The sequence below is a fragment of the Morone saxatilis genome, unplaced genomic scaffold (genome assembly GCF_004916995.1).
Source record: "Morone saxatilis isolate NCDOM2014 unplaced genomic scaffold, NCSU_SB_2.0 Contig1, whole genome shotgun sequence".
Taxonomy (NCBI): Eukaryota; Metazoa; Chordata; class Actinopteri; family Moronidae; genus Morone; species Morone saxatilis.
This window is the reverse complement of record NW_023339651.1, coordinates 8685898-8699812: the sequence shown is the minus strand read 5'-3', so window position 1 is coordinate 8699812 and position 13915 is coordinate 8685898. Positions and strand designations below refer to the sequence as shown.

Below are 13915 nucleotides of genomic sequence, written 5' to 3'. Positions count from 1 at the left end.
ATGAGAATGCAATGATAGATTTTGAATTCGTGGTAATCCAGGCAGCCGTTTTCTCTGCAGAAAAGTATTTTAAAATAAAAAGAAGTTTAAAAAAAAAAGACTTGGACTTGACTGCTCTGAGACTTTATTTACGTGAGATTTCTCCCCTCCAAACTCGACGTGAAACTTTTTTGAACCGTTAAAATATCAGAAAAGTAAAAACAAAACAAAAAAAAGAGCAAAATGGGACAACAGGCAGGCTTTACATGGCCACACACAGTGAATATTTAATGATTAGGCCTTCATTAAAAGGAATTGATCTCAGTTGTTATGAAAGAAAACATGGTTTACGCAACTTTAAAGGGGAAATGTTTAAATACCTTGTCATTAACTAACCCTAACCTAACCCAACATTCAGACAACTGAAAAACTTGGATCTTGACTTGCAGTTTGCTGATTTAGACGTGAGACTTGGCTCTGACTTGTTTAGAATGACTTGAGACTTAACTTGAGTTAGTCTCACATTACTTGAGATTTGACTGGGACTGTTTCTTTTTAATCACTTGAAACTTGACTTGAGACTCGCTGTCGTAGACCTGAAACTTGATTTGTCCCAAATGATTTGAGACGTAACTTGGTATCAAAAGACCTAAATTGGCCTAAAGACCTAAATTGGAATTGGACTTGTATCGTATAGGAATTGTATTGAAGACTTCTCTTGGACTTGTCTCACAAGACTTGTTGTGAATGTTGTGATAGACCTGAGACTTGACTTGGACTTGTTTTGACTGACCAGACACTTTTATTTGTCCCCAATGACTTGATTTCACTTGGACTTGGTCTCAAATGACTTGAAATCCAACTTGAACTTGTCTCTTGAGGCTCAACTTGCCCCACGAGTCCTACAATCAGCTCTGCTCTGTAGACTCTCCCCTTTTCTCCAGGAGGTGCATGTCCAGTTCTCTCAGCTGTTTCAGGAAGCCCCAGTTGGGGATGATCCGCCTACGTTTTTTCACGTGCTCGATGGCGTCGACCACCGTCATGTTCTCACAGATCATGAGGTAGGCGAGGAAGAGCGTGGCGGACCGACTCCTTCCCATCACACAGTGCACCAGCAGTTTATCTGGAGATAAATAAATCACACAAGCAGCTTCATTAAACACTTATTTTTGGTTCAGTTAAAGGGTCAGTTCACCCAAATCACAAAAGGTATGGTTTAGAGATTCCAGATTTCATTTGTGGGGGAAAAAATGGGAATGAAGTCCCTGTGACATATTACCTAGAAAACAGGACATTGTTCCTGAAAAACACACACTGATGTTGAGTTTTTGAAACGCAGTTTTTCATTTATTTTAGCTCCACGAACAAACATTGCTTTCATGCCAGTATGAAAGGATGGTGGCTAAAGTTTAAGGACAAATATCTCTAAAAATCTGGCACCTACAAGTAAAACTTTTTGCCACCAACTCAGTTTTAATTGTGTCTCCCAAAGAATTGGAAAGACATTTTTTCTCCTTCTTTTGAACACCACAAACAAAATTCCCCTCATCGTCCTACATACTCTGGTTTTGGTGGATGTTTATGTGTGAATGTCTCAAAGCCTAGTCATTAAAACCAGAACTATCCAGACTAGAAACCACTAAGTCCTCTGTGATATGGATGAAATGAACCTTTAACTATGTGTTGTCTTACTCTGAGGATTGCTCAGTGTTTCTTCTATAAACCGGGCAGCGGAGAAGAAATACTGGCTGAGGTCGAAGGTTGTGACGTCTTCTGCGACCACGCCGTAGTAGACGACGTCCATGTCGCTGTAGTAACCGGCTCCAGTGTCCACATTGTTCCACGTCCCCTCTGCTGCATTCAAGATGTGTGTAATCCCCAACCTCTTCAGATTATGCTTGTCCTTTGCAGTCTGCCTGCAAGAAGCCGGCGTGAATATTATTTTAATCCTCCATTATATTAGTCAGTTTAGGAATTTAATACTTTTTTTTACTTACTCGTCCCCGATGTAGACATTAGGCCAGACCTCGTTGACATGAGTGTAAGCCACACTCCCACGGTTGAGGATTTTCTCTAGCTCATAGCCCCCAGGTGTGACATATTCATCCACCGGACTGGATTCCTCTGCTGCCTTCATAACATTTATCTTGGTGCCAGTCTTTGACTTGTGAGAAGCCATTTTCTCACTGTGGCTTCCTTTCACACATGATTTATTAGCTTAAGGGGAAAAGAAATACCACACTTGCTTTTTTTCCTTCCACTTTTCTCCCTCTACAATCATGAAAAAGTACAGTTTTGTTTTTTGTTTTTCACATGCAACTCCAATACCACTTACCGAGGGATTGAAGTCCTTCGTCTTCCCGCTTGGAAATTTTGTTTTCATCATTCTGGCAGCTTGTTGTGAAGCAGTCCTTAAAGGCAGAACACGGTAAGGTTTAATTCTGGCAGGCTCAAGTCAGGGCACAGATTGTATAACCGCTCTGTGACGGGCATCAAATGCAGAGGATATTTTTAGGGCTGTGATGTGGCGGGCCCCTGACCTTAGCTGCCACGTTCTCTGCCTGTGGGGAAAACTTCCACCCAGCCAGTCCCTGCCATCCACTTCTAAACACACAAATTTAATCTCCACTGCTGGCAGGAATCCGTGCTTATCCAAACTTTGCACTTGCCAAAGGATACCCATATTCACTGGAGTGAACAGGACACTCTGAGCTTTTGCTCAGCCGTATGAGCGACTCCTTGAAATTGTGTCACTCTCTCTTAGCCTTTCTGCATATCTTCAGACGCTGGGAGAAAGCGTGTAAGCGCTGCCTCACAACACCCGTTAAGGATGTTCTGCATTTTCTGGAGCCTCTCGGGGGGCAAAAGAAAACTGAAATGTGTCAGACTGTTAGACAGATGAGGTTTTTCACAGGATGGCACATGTCTTTGATTCCCTGTTATATGATATGCATGGTCCATTCAGTGATCTAAATGCAAGCCCCCAAAGTGAGAGTGTGATGATGACTGTATTGCAGAATGGCTGGATGAAGCTGCTAACATGTCAGACAGAGTTTTCACACCATCAGACTCCTTTATTTTTCCCTCATATCTTCATACTCTGCCATCATTCATTCTGACAGTGAAATCATTAAACCTGTGATATCCAATTCCTTTTATTTTGACAGCATCTCTCTCTCTCTCTCTCTTTCTCCCAGTGTGCTCTGGAGAGCATCTCTTATTAACATGGCTTCAGCGTTTCATCTCTTTTCAAAGTCTGACCTGAATCTGTATACACACTCAGAACCATGCTGGCATATTTTTATCATCTTGTATCAAGCCTCTTTAGACATCACAGTTTTAACTGTACAACGCTGGATTGCAGCAGTTAAGACACAGTATTTTGAGAAATGTGAATATATAAGTGGAGCATTGTTTATTTATAGGAATATGCTGTCTTCGTGTTGTTCAAGTGCAGCAGGGGTTTTGGCAGTTGTGCTACATTTGTTTTAATGGCCTCTGTGATATTGACTTTGCTGTGTATTCAACATAAGCTTAAAGGACTTACAGGTTTCAGCTCCTTAACTACAAGTCATGTATACTTTACATTTTTGCTATCTGTTTTCAAATACATGCTGTGCTGTTTTTAGATGTTTATGGATGTATTTTTTCTGGTATTTGCTAGAGAGACACTGGTTTTAGAACATTTCTGGATAAAAACCAGTTCACAGCAGAGATGTATCCATGTTTTATCTGCTTCCAGTCACTGGAGACAAGTCCAAGTCAAGTTGCAACTAATTTGAGATGAGTCATAGCCAAGTCTCAAATAATGCAAGACAAGTCTGCTGAGGTCTATCACAGCAAGCCATTCAAGACAAGACTAAGTCAAGACACAAGTCCTTTAGGGTAAGTGGAAGACAAGTCCCAAGTCTTTGTAAGCAAATTGCAACTCAAGAATTCTTTCAAGCCTCTGAATGCTGACATTTAAAATGACACTCCAATGAACATTTTTCTGCTGATTATCTGAGATTCATTCCTTTCGAGGACAGACCTAATTATTGTATTTAATACATAAATATTTGGGCTGTACGGCTATGCAAGGGCTGTGAAAAGACAGCAGAAAGTGTCATGTCATTTCAAGCTTTCCAGGGAGGCAAGTCTTAAGTTAGTCAGGTCTTACAGCAAAATCAAGTCCTAGTTTTTCCTTTGAAAGTCTGAGTTAAGTCGAAGTTTTAAGCCGACAGCTGTCTTTAACAGGCTCATGAATCTTGCCTGAGTTTTGTAATTCACTGTGATTTTTTTCACTTACATTAGTCATATAAAGTAATACAGTGCAGACCTTTCAACTGAATCTGTTCTTGAACTGAATTATAATGCAATAGGAAAGCAGTAATAATTCAGAATAGTTAGCTATAATGTAGGGAAGGTGTGATCTGTATTAAACACATCAAAACATGCAGAACTACTGTAATGTACAAAACTCCTCAATGGGGGAAATTCTCTCCCAATACTCAATTTGTCCTCTCTTTGATGTTATGTCGTTTTCCTCTGCAGGGCCAAGGAAGAGTCCAAGTGACAGAGTTGATTCAGAAATCCAACATTTGGAAGAATGTTTCTGTGCCTGCGAACAGCCTCCACCGCCTCTACGAGGGTAAGTTTTTCTTTGATCAAGAGGAAGGCCAGTGCCAGAGTCGCTGAGCGGCTGATTCCTCGAGCACAGTGGACGAGCACCTTACCTACACGGACAAGAGACAGAATCACTTACAATGACAGCTGTGTGTATATATAAGGGTGAATCTGTCGCTGATATAACTAAATAACAATCAGAATGTGACTAATTGCACCTTTTCCTAATGTAGTGGGTGCAACTACACACTAATAGTTTAATATACTCAATAACAAAGTTGGGATGAAAACAAACTGGTGAGACCGTACAATGTCTTTATTCCTCTTTAGATGTAAAATGTGAAAAATCTCAAGCACCAAATCTAAAAAAAGTGTCAAGTTGTAATTTGTACTTCAAATTAATATCAAATTAAATTAAAGGAATAAAAAAATGTCTGACTGAGATTGTCTTAAAGAAGATAAAGAGCAAATATCTGAGTTGTAAGGACATTTTAAAAACAGCATGTAGAATTTAGTGGCATCTAGTGGCGAGATTGCAGAGAAACTATGGTGGCTGCGAAACTCATGAGGAATGTGGACGGCTTTATCTACAGCCAGTGTTTGGTTTGTGGGCTACTGTAGAAACATGGTGGTCTAACGTTTAAGACTATAAACTTGAGTTAAGCTGGTTAGGTTTAATGGATAATATTTAATATATACAAACTAAACAACAACATACACACTTTTCTATCAACATTACAATCAAATGTTCAACTTTAAGATGCATCTTGTCACATTTTTATACCACAATATGTTATGATATACATTATTATTATTATTATTATTATTATTATTATACTAATCTAACATGTTTCTTTGATATTTCTGAGGCTCAAATGGGCTCTTACCTTTCCGACTCAGAGCGCCGTGAATGAAATCAGCCGTCTCAGCGAAGAATGGGCTCAAGTCAAAATCTTTACAGTCTGGTGCTTCTACTCCATGATACTGTATGTTGGTGTCTTTGTAGAAAAGAGGCCCAGTGTCAATGTGCTGGGGGCCATCTGCAGCATTCACCACGTGTGTTATTCCCAGATTCACTAACAGGCTTTTATGCTGAGCTGTAGCACTGTAAACAACACAAGAGATGATACCATGAATGTAGCCTTTAGTGGTTTTTCTCGCCTGCGGCCAGCTATGTAAGCATATGTTTGCAAATGCATCACTGGTGACTCAAATGTACAGATTTTATATTTATCCAATCAGTTGGCCAAATACATGACTTGTTTGCAGCAACAGTTTCTCAATCAGATCAGCATATTGCAGCAGGGGCCCTGAAGTGCGAATGTCACTTACGCGTCTCCGATGTAGAGGTTGGGCCAAACCTCATTGACAGCTCCAGTGGGGCGTCTGTTCTTCAGCAGAAGGCTGAGCAGATCGCAGGTGGGAGGTGTTTGATACTCTGGCTCCTCCTCTGGGCTCATATCTGCATCTTTTCACTTAAGTGTTGCTGGGTAATTATCACAAATTATATTCAACTCAACACGTAGATAACAGATAATTTTCCCAAATACTTAATGTTCCTGGATGGAAAATTTAAGTAGTTATTGCTGCTCTTGTGCTAGTTTTTACTCCCTGGAGGCATTTGGAAAGGAACTACAGTCAACTGTAACCTTGTTGGTGCAGCTCGCTCTGTTTTCCATCTGAGTAGAGTATCAGTGTTGTTTAGAGGCTGAGCCCAGCTGGAACGAGACAGCTGAAGATGCCAGAGTCTGGGTGGACTATTTATTCCTCAGATGACTGTGACAGAAGCCAGGCTGCTTGTGTGGTGACAACTTCAACTACAGAACCACAGCAGTGTTTACAGTTGTAATAGTGTAAGTGATTCAAAACATGGCGAGGAATTATTGTCAGGTTGCCACATTGAGTCAGTTCAAACCACAACAATATGTAGCTAATATAGAGAATTTAAAGGATAATGCTGGTGTTATTTTATCACCTGAAGAGACTAAACCGGAATTTATTCTATCACCATTAATTTATTTACTGTCTGATATTATCATTCAAAAACTATATAAAACACAAAAACATGTTGTGATGGACACGGACACTGTAGTTTATTTTGAAAAACCATTCTGAGATAACTTCCCATATCTGGAGAGTCAGGCAAACATTACTGAGCGTGCTCAGTTTACCGGAGGGACGTAACTACATTTGTTGTTGACAATCTCACCTCAAGGTCCGTTTAGATGATAATTTACATGATCTTCACCAGCTGGTTAAGTTTCCATTTGTTATAGATATAATTATAGATGTTTAAATTTCCACTTTTAAGGAATACTTTTTTTAGTTTGCTATATGCTTTCTTTCTGAGAGTTAATGAGAAGAATGACCACTCTTATGTCTGTGTATTAACTATGGAGCTAGATCCAGGAGGACACTACGTTTCTTTTTTTCCCACAGATCTAATATGAACATTTTTGAGGGCACTGTACATTGAAACTCAATTTGGACACCCAAATGAAATGGCGAAAAATAAATATAGTGCACTAAAGAGTAAATATAGTGAGCCTTGTCGTTGCCAAGCAACTACCAGAGACTTCAGGAAGTCACTGGCCAGCCAAGAAATAGTAACAACACGTGACTTAATTCGCTACTGAGCAGCTTCCATAGGAATGAATGGAGCCCCGCCTCCAACGCTGTATCCAGTTCTTTTTATACATCCGTCGTTGGAACGTGATTATATGTCAGTTAATGTGTATTTTTTCCAAAACCCCCAAGTGGCCAGGAAAGCAATTACCAGTATTGCAGCTTTAAAGCTACTGTGTGTACAATTTGAACCTTCTCGTCTTTTGCGCCCCCCAGTGGTAGTATCGAAAATGACACTGTGATAGACCGCAAAGCCTGCCAATCCACAGTGGCGTTAACAACAAACCTAAAGTGCCTGTTTTCTTTGCTTCTTTCAGTTTCTCCTGCACCCACAAACGCTCCAAAGTCTTCGTTCCTCTCTTCGAGCCTGCTGTCCGACCTCGAGGGCCTTTCTCTCTCCAACATCTCCTCCACCATGCAGGTTAGTGTACCTGTGTGTGTGTCTGCATTAGAAACACACAGGGATGGCATTTCCTCTATCAACGTGTTTTGAGAGTCAATCGTTCCTCTCTGTCTGACACTGACAGAACAGCAGAGCAGCATATGAGATGGTGAAATGAGCCTCTCTCCCTGGTGGAACATTTCTGCCTCAGACGCCAACTATTGACCTTTTCTGCCTTCTTATATTTATAGCCAGTCAGGACAGTACAACTGCTCTCTCTGTTTCCTGTATCTCTTATAGTCTGTCTTTCTCACCCTCGCTGTCTTTTGCTCTTCCACACCCTTGAACTCTATTTCTGTGTCTCATCTATAAGTCCACCCACTCTGTTTCTCTCCCCCTCTCTCCCTCTTATCTCTCTCCTCCTCTCTGTCACCTTCCATCTCTCTCTGTCAGATGTTGTGTCCCTCGTGTCTCGGTGTTGTGTATATCTGATGGTTGACCTTTCCTAGTGTGACGGCTCCTTTCTCTCCCCAGTATGTGAGCGGCTCTGCACGTCTGTGTATTTTCTATCCTGTCTTCCCCCCGGGAGGAAAATGTCCAGACCATTCTTTCTGCTGTTGCTGTGTCTATTTTGTGTCTCAGAGCCAGGTCTGTGGTGGTCTGCAGTTTGAAGATTTTAAATCAGAATATTGATGGCGTCAGTCTTTGTTTTTAATGTTCAGGATTCACTCAGGTGTTTGTCGTTTGCTTTCATTATGGAATTGACATGAATTTGATTTTATTTGTAAATTAGTTACTCATAATTATAAATGATCAATCAGTGGATAATTATTTAGTTTTAGTTAATAATTGAGATGTCAGAATTATGCCCATCACAAGCTCCCAAAGGTTTTGTCTTCAAATTGTTTGCTGTCTCCAAAAAACAGTTAAAAAGCCAAAAACATTTCATTAACAATCAGTTCATGAAATCCTTAATCAATAAACTCTTGGCTATTTATTATCAGCCGATCAACTTGTCAGTTAATCATCTAATAGTTTCAGAACTAAATCTAAATTCAGTTGTACAATATTCAGAAAGAGGACATTACTGATACCAGTATGGGATGCTGGTTTTGACTGTGCTCATCTACTCTTAAGTGTAATCATAAAACTAGTCCGATAGCACTTTAAGGCAGCGTGATGTTAACCTCCCATTAGTTGAGCAGGTAGACTCATATCGGTACTCGGTATCTGCAAATACCCAAATATCAATACTTGTACTTAGCCTGAAAAAAGTGGGTATGGATAGGGTACATATAAGGCTACAGTCAATTCAGTTCCTCGCTCTGTCGCTCCTAAAGCTTCTCTAAAAAAATTGCGATACATGTTGTTTTTAGGCATTTTTATGTGGAAAAGTTGTGGTATTAGGACAAAATTGCAAGGTTGTGCAAAATTTGCTTAGCTTAACATTAAGAAACAGCTAGCCTTACTCTGTACACCAAAATCTGTCTGAATGGACCTCTAAAGTAAAAGTAAAGAGTTTCAGGCAAAGCATAAAAGTATGAAGGTGTAAAGACTTGTTAAAAGGTCTAAATGAAAGTATAGCCTGGTGGGTAAATTCATTTGCTGCTTTAAAAGTAATTCCTCTAAGTCTGTATTAACCTTGTTATGGTAAACAGTTTGTTTGTCTACATGTAAACAAATGTGTGCACGCTGCAGCTGAATGTCTTTTCAGCAGCTGTTTGAACGGCCTCCACGCTGTCCCAGCGCTGCTGTCGTGCTAAGCTCTTTGTGGCGAGTTGCTCTATATTCTGAGTCTGCCTGCCTGTCAGTCAGTATGATTGACAGCTGCTCTCAGGACAGCGTTTATGCAGCGCGAGCCTTGTTAGTCAATCTCTCCTCCTCAGGTGAAGGCCATGGAGTAATAGAGAATCGAAATGCAGATTAGAACAGGGAACTTTTTGCACATCAACATCTGATTTAGAGTCAATTCTATGCATAAATACATGATGGGCATCGGGATTCATAGACAAGGGTAAATAACCTCACCTTTATTCACACACACCCCTCCCCGTGCATGCACACGCTTACATATCAGCTCACACACACACTCACACACACACACTGGCCCCAGTGTCATTTCTATTTCTCAGCAATCTGCCCACAGAGGCAGCGAGTCTGTCTCAGCTGAGCGCTCGGGCCCTTTTAGAGAATTACTGCATGGTTATCAAAGGCATTTAGATTAACCCTGGTCACTGTCTTTGACCCACCTCCTCTTCTGTCTCCTCCTCCTCTCCCCAGTTTCTGCATGCTACCGCTCTCTCTAATAACATTTTGACATTAGGATCTCTCACAAATGCCTCTTAAATCCCCCCCACCACCCCACCCCACCCCACCCAAACCCTTTCCGACCGCTGTCGTGTTGCGGCGGGTGGCTGAGGGGTGATAAACTTTTCATTTATTTCAAATTAGCAGTCAGCGATGGGGGCTGCAGTTGGTGGAATTGAACTGGTCAGCGGCAGGGGCAGGGCGTTGACCCCAATCACGCCCAGAGGGGCCATTTTTCATAATTTGTTTTCATTTGGTGTTCCATTTCAAGTGCGGCGCCAGCTCGCCCCTTCCTCCATTCCCCGTTCTTTCCCTCTTTCCCACCTTTTGACCTCCCGTATTGGGGCGCTTCTGGGTTTCCACGTCTTTATTAATTATTTTGAAATCAGCAGAAAAGGGACCCCCCGAAAAGGCGCCACGAAATATAAGCGCCCCTGCCCTCCCAAAAAAAAAACCTTTCTGGCTGGCCATCAAACTCGGGAATTTGGGCCTTTTCTAAAATAGGAAAAAATTGCCACACAGGAAAAAAGCCAGTCAAGGCAGTTGGGCCTTACGGGCAAGCAAGTGATTCGTTTGGGGAAAATGTTGTGTTTCAATGCAAGCTGTGCAGCATCTTTTTCCTATTTAGTTTTGTTTAGTCCAGTGACGGGCCTCGGGTTTGTGTGTTGTATGTGTGGTGGTTGTTTTGGTGATGCAGTGTTTTGTTATGACCAAAAAAAACCACTTCCTTTTTGGTCACTTGTTTTTGGTTTGTTTCTTTTCCGACAAGGTGACAGAGGTCATTTTGGACGGTGGTCCGCTAAAAATCTGATTAATCTTATGTGTGTTTTTTTTTTCATTTATCTGCTGGGCAACTGGAGAAACTTTCCCACTTGGTCACAAAAACAAAAAACCAAAATTAAAGCCTATTTAAATTTACTGTAAGCAAAGAGAAATTAGGGTCTAACCCCTTTATTTTTTTGAAAAATCTATTAAAAAAACATTTAAATTTAAAAATTCTCTGCCCATTTATGATGCCTACATGAACAAAAGATGTGTCTATTTTGCAGTGTTTGTTTTTCCTGGTAACAGACAGTGATTAGAGGAGACGCGAATGTTCGCATCTCTTTTGACTCAAAAAATAAAGTTTCAATTCTTATGAAGTCCTAAAAAGTTAATTCTTTTCTTTTTAAAATTAAATACAAAAAAGTGCTACCAAGTTCTAGTTAGATTTATTTCAAAGCTTGGTTTTCTTTGCGGATTGTTTTCTGTTAGGCCCACAGTGTGATCATTTGTTTATTGCAAAAAATGAAAATACTTCTTCTATTGGAGGAATTCTATGAGAGTCTAACGAAACGGGATTTAATAAATCCTTGGTTGGATTATTGCAAAGTTCAACTATCTTGTGATTTTTCGTTGGTTCTGGCTGGTAATGTGTTGAATTCTTGTTTTATGTAATTTTCTCTGTTTCCGGAGGTTTCCTGTTTCTTGCTGCCAAATTTTTCTATCTGGTTCAGAAACTTAAAAACAAATTGATCGATCAGAAAGAAATATTAGAAAATATTATTGCAAACATTTAGATTTTTAAAAGCATTTTTGAAAAAAAGCAAGATATTGCTTAAAAATTCTTTGGTTTTAACAGCTTCTTAAAATGTGGTTCAGTTTTCGCATTATTCTTGGTCTTCTATAGTTGATAGCAAGTCGATTGGTTTTTTAACCAAGAAGCCAAAAAAAACGAATTTGTTGATTAAACTTGAAAGAATTGGTAATCAGCAGAATGATCCCTGATTGAAATGGTTAGTTGCAAGCCCCTAAAGTTTCTTTCTTTCTTTTTTTGCTACTTTTCAAAAGAAAAAACTGTTTGGCAGTTGTTTAAAAACAAATACTTTGAAAGCTAGATGAAGACAATAAAACTTTATTGGATTAAAAACAAGTCCTCTATTATTTTCTTACATTGTCTTTAAAATGGAAAATTTTTCAAATTAATCATTTTTTTTTCAGAATAAACCCAAATTTTTACTGAACAAATTCGGCAAATAATTAAACTAACCATGTCTAGATATGTGCGGCTGGAACGAGAACTTTCTTTACATTAAAGTATTTTTAGATGCTGTTGTTTCTATTGGTAATTTTAAAATTTTCATTTGCAAGTCAAGTCCTTGTGCACGGGCCCTCCAAAAAATAATCTGTTTTTTCATTTGCCTGGAATGAAGAGGGGAAACACAAAAAATTTAGCCCTTTTTCTAAAAAGTCAAAACCCACATGTTCCCTTTACCTTAAAATTTCTAAAACTCTTTAGAGCATAAAATTGAAAAATTCCTGTTCCCTTTGCTGTTGGAGGCCAAAATGGACGGCGGTTCTGAAAAAAAACAGAAACGAAGAATGGTTTCATTTTTTCAGATAGTTACACCCAAAACAATTCGTCTGGGTACCCCCCCCGCCCAACTTTCGTTTTACATTTTGCCCTTGCGTTATGCACACGGCACCAGCTTAACCCAACAGTTACGGGTCTAAGCCCTTTTTGAAGGCTAATGGTTTCGAGGGAATTTTTTTTCGGTTCACTTTGCAGGAAGAATAAGGGGAGAAGAAAAGAAACAACAGCGAAGAAGAAAAAAAAGAAAAAAAAAAAAAAAAAAAAAAAAAAAAAAAAAAAAAAAGAAAAAAAAAAAAAAAAAAACGAAAAAAGAAACAAAAAACAAGGGAGCAAAGAAAAAAAAGAAAAAAGCGACAGCGACCGAACAAAGAAAAAAGAAGGAAAGAAAAAAAAGAAAAAAAAAACGAAAGAGTCGAAAACACAAGGCAAGAAGAAACGATAGAAATAAAAACAAAACAAAAAAGAAAGAACAAACAAAAAAAAAAAAAAAAAAAATAAAAAAAAAAAAAAAAAAAAAAAAAAAAAAAAAACAAAAAGAACGGATTGCTGGAGCGTCGCGTCCCGGGCTGTCTGCAAGCGTGACTGGTGTCTGCTTGTGTCATCCATCACAGGAGCTTCCTTTAAGTGATGATAATAGCAGCCCCTCAATCAACTCGCTCCTTTCATTGCATCACCTCCCTCCTGTCCTGTCCGAGCGGGTAGAGAATGCGGAGCCAAAGCAAAAGAGAAAAAAAAAAAAAAAAAACAGAAAGGAGAGCGTGGACAGAGAACGTCGAAGCTTACATCCGCCTTTCTCTTCGTCTCCTCGTAGTGGCGTTACAGCGTTGAGCCTGTTGATGTGGGGCGTCGCGCTGCGCGCTGTTGCTGCCCGTAACGAGGACAACAGGGCGCATGCGGATGGCAAGGAAGTGAAGCGGGCCTCGGTGGGACTGTGTGTCAGGAGCTGCTGTAAGCGGGTGCGGGTCCGAGCGTGTGTCAAATTGGGGTGATGATAAGCAGTTTGGATAGCGGCGGTCTGTTCTCCGTCCCATCCCTCCTGTCGTGCCGCTGACGTCGGGGGCGAGGGCGACGGACACGACAGGACCTGATAGCACGGATGTGTCTCGTTCAGCGAGTAAATACCTGTTGTGGAGTTGGCGGGTTGGCAAACATTCGCTGCCACCGTTGTGAGTGCGACAGCCGAGGCTGCCCTGGACACATCCCAAACAGTGGCCGCACATAGAATTGGCAGGCTTGCGGTCGTGGGCGTGACGGTCGGGGCGCGGCTGGGTGCCGGGGCACCCGCACGCGGCGGTTTGACAGCACACCGACAAATGTTTGTATGACCTCGCTTTAAAGGTGCTTTGAACGCTGCCCTTCTGTCTTGGGGGGGTGGGCGGGCTGAAAGATTGTAGAGGTCCGCGGGAAGGCGCCCGTGGCGGGGTGCCGGGACTGGCCTGACCTCGACCGAAGTTGTAGTACGTCGGTGTAGTTTACATGGATTTGCTGCTGGCGTTAAGTGTTGAGGATGACGGTTGGTTGGTGCCGAGGTGGAGCAACCTAAACTCACGCGTTCGTGTTCACAACTATGCAAGCTCTTTGAAAACAAACTACATTCAGTTGCTTTTTTTCCCTTTTTGATATGGACACACCAGGACTTTCTAGAATGTAGTACATAAAGCACC

The 13915-nt window shown here is 40.7% G+C and overlaps 1 protein-coding gene across 1 annotated transcript; it reads right to left on the bottom strand.

The window, feature by feature from the left end:
• Nucleotides 1-107: 107 nt before the first annotated feature.
• Nucleotides 108-6243, bottom strand: LOC118333681 (inactive dual specificity phosphatase 27-like). The gene is made up of 7 exons (XM_035669432.1): nucleotides 5917-6243; nucleotides 5472-5689; nucleotides 4495-4694; nucleotides 2315-2390; nucleotides 1977-2196; nucleotides 1672-1895; nucleotides 108-1102 (listed from the first exon to the last, which is right to left on the bottom strand). Exons 1-7 carry the CDS (start codon nucleotides 6042-6044, stop codon nucleotides 888-890), a joined length of 1281 nt encoding a protein of 426 aa, XP_035525325.1. The 5' UTR covers nucleotides 6045-6243; the 3' UTR covers nucleotides 108-887.
• Between the last annotated feature and the right edge of the window lie 7672 nt (nucleotides 6244-13915).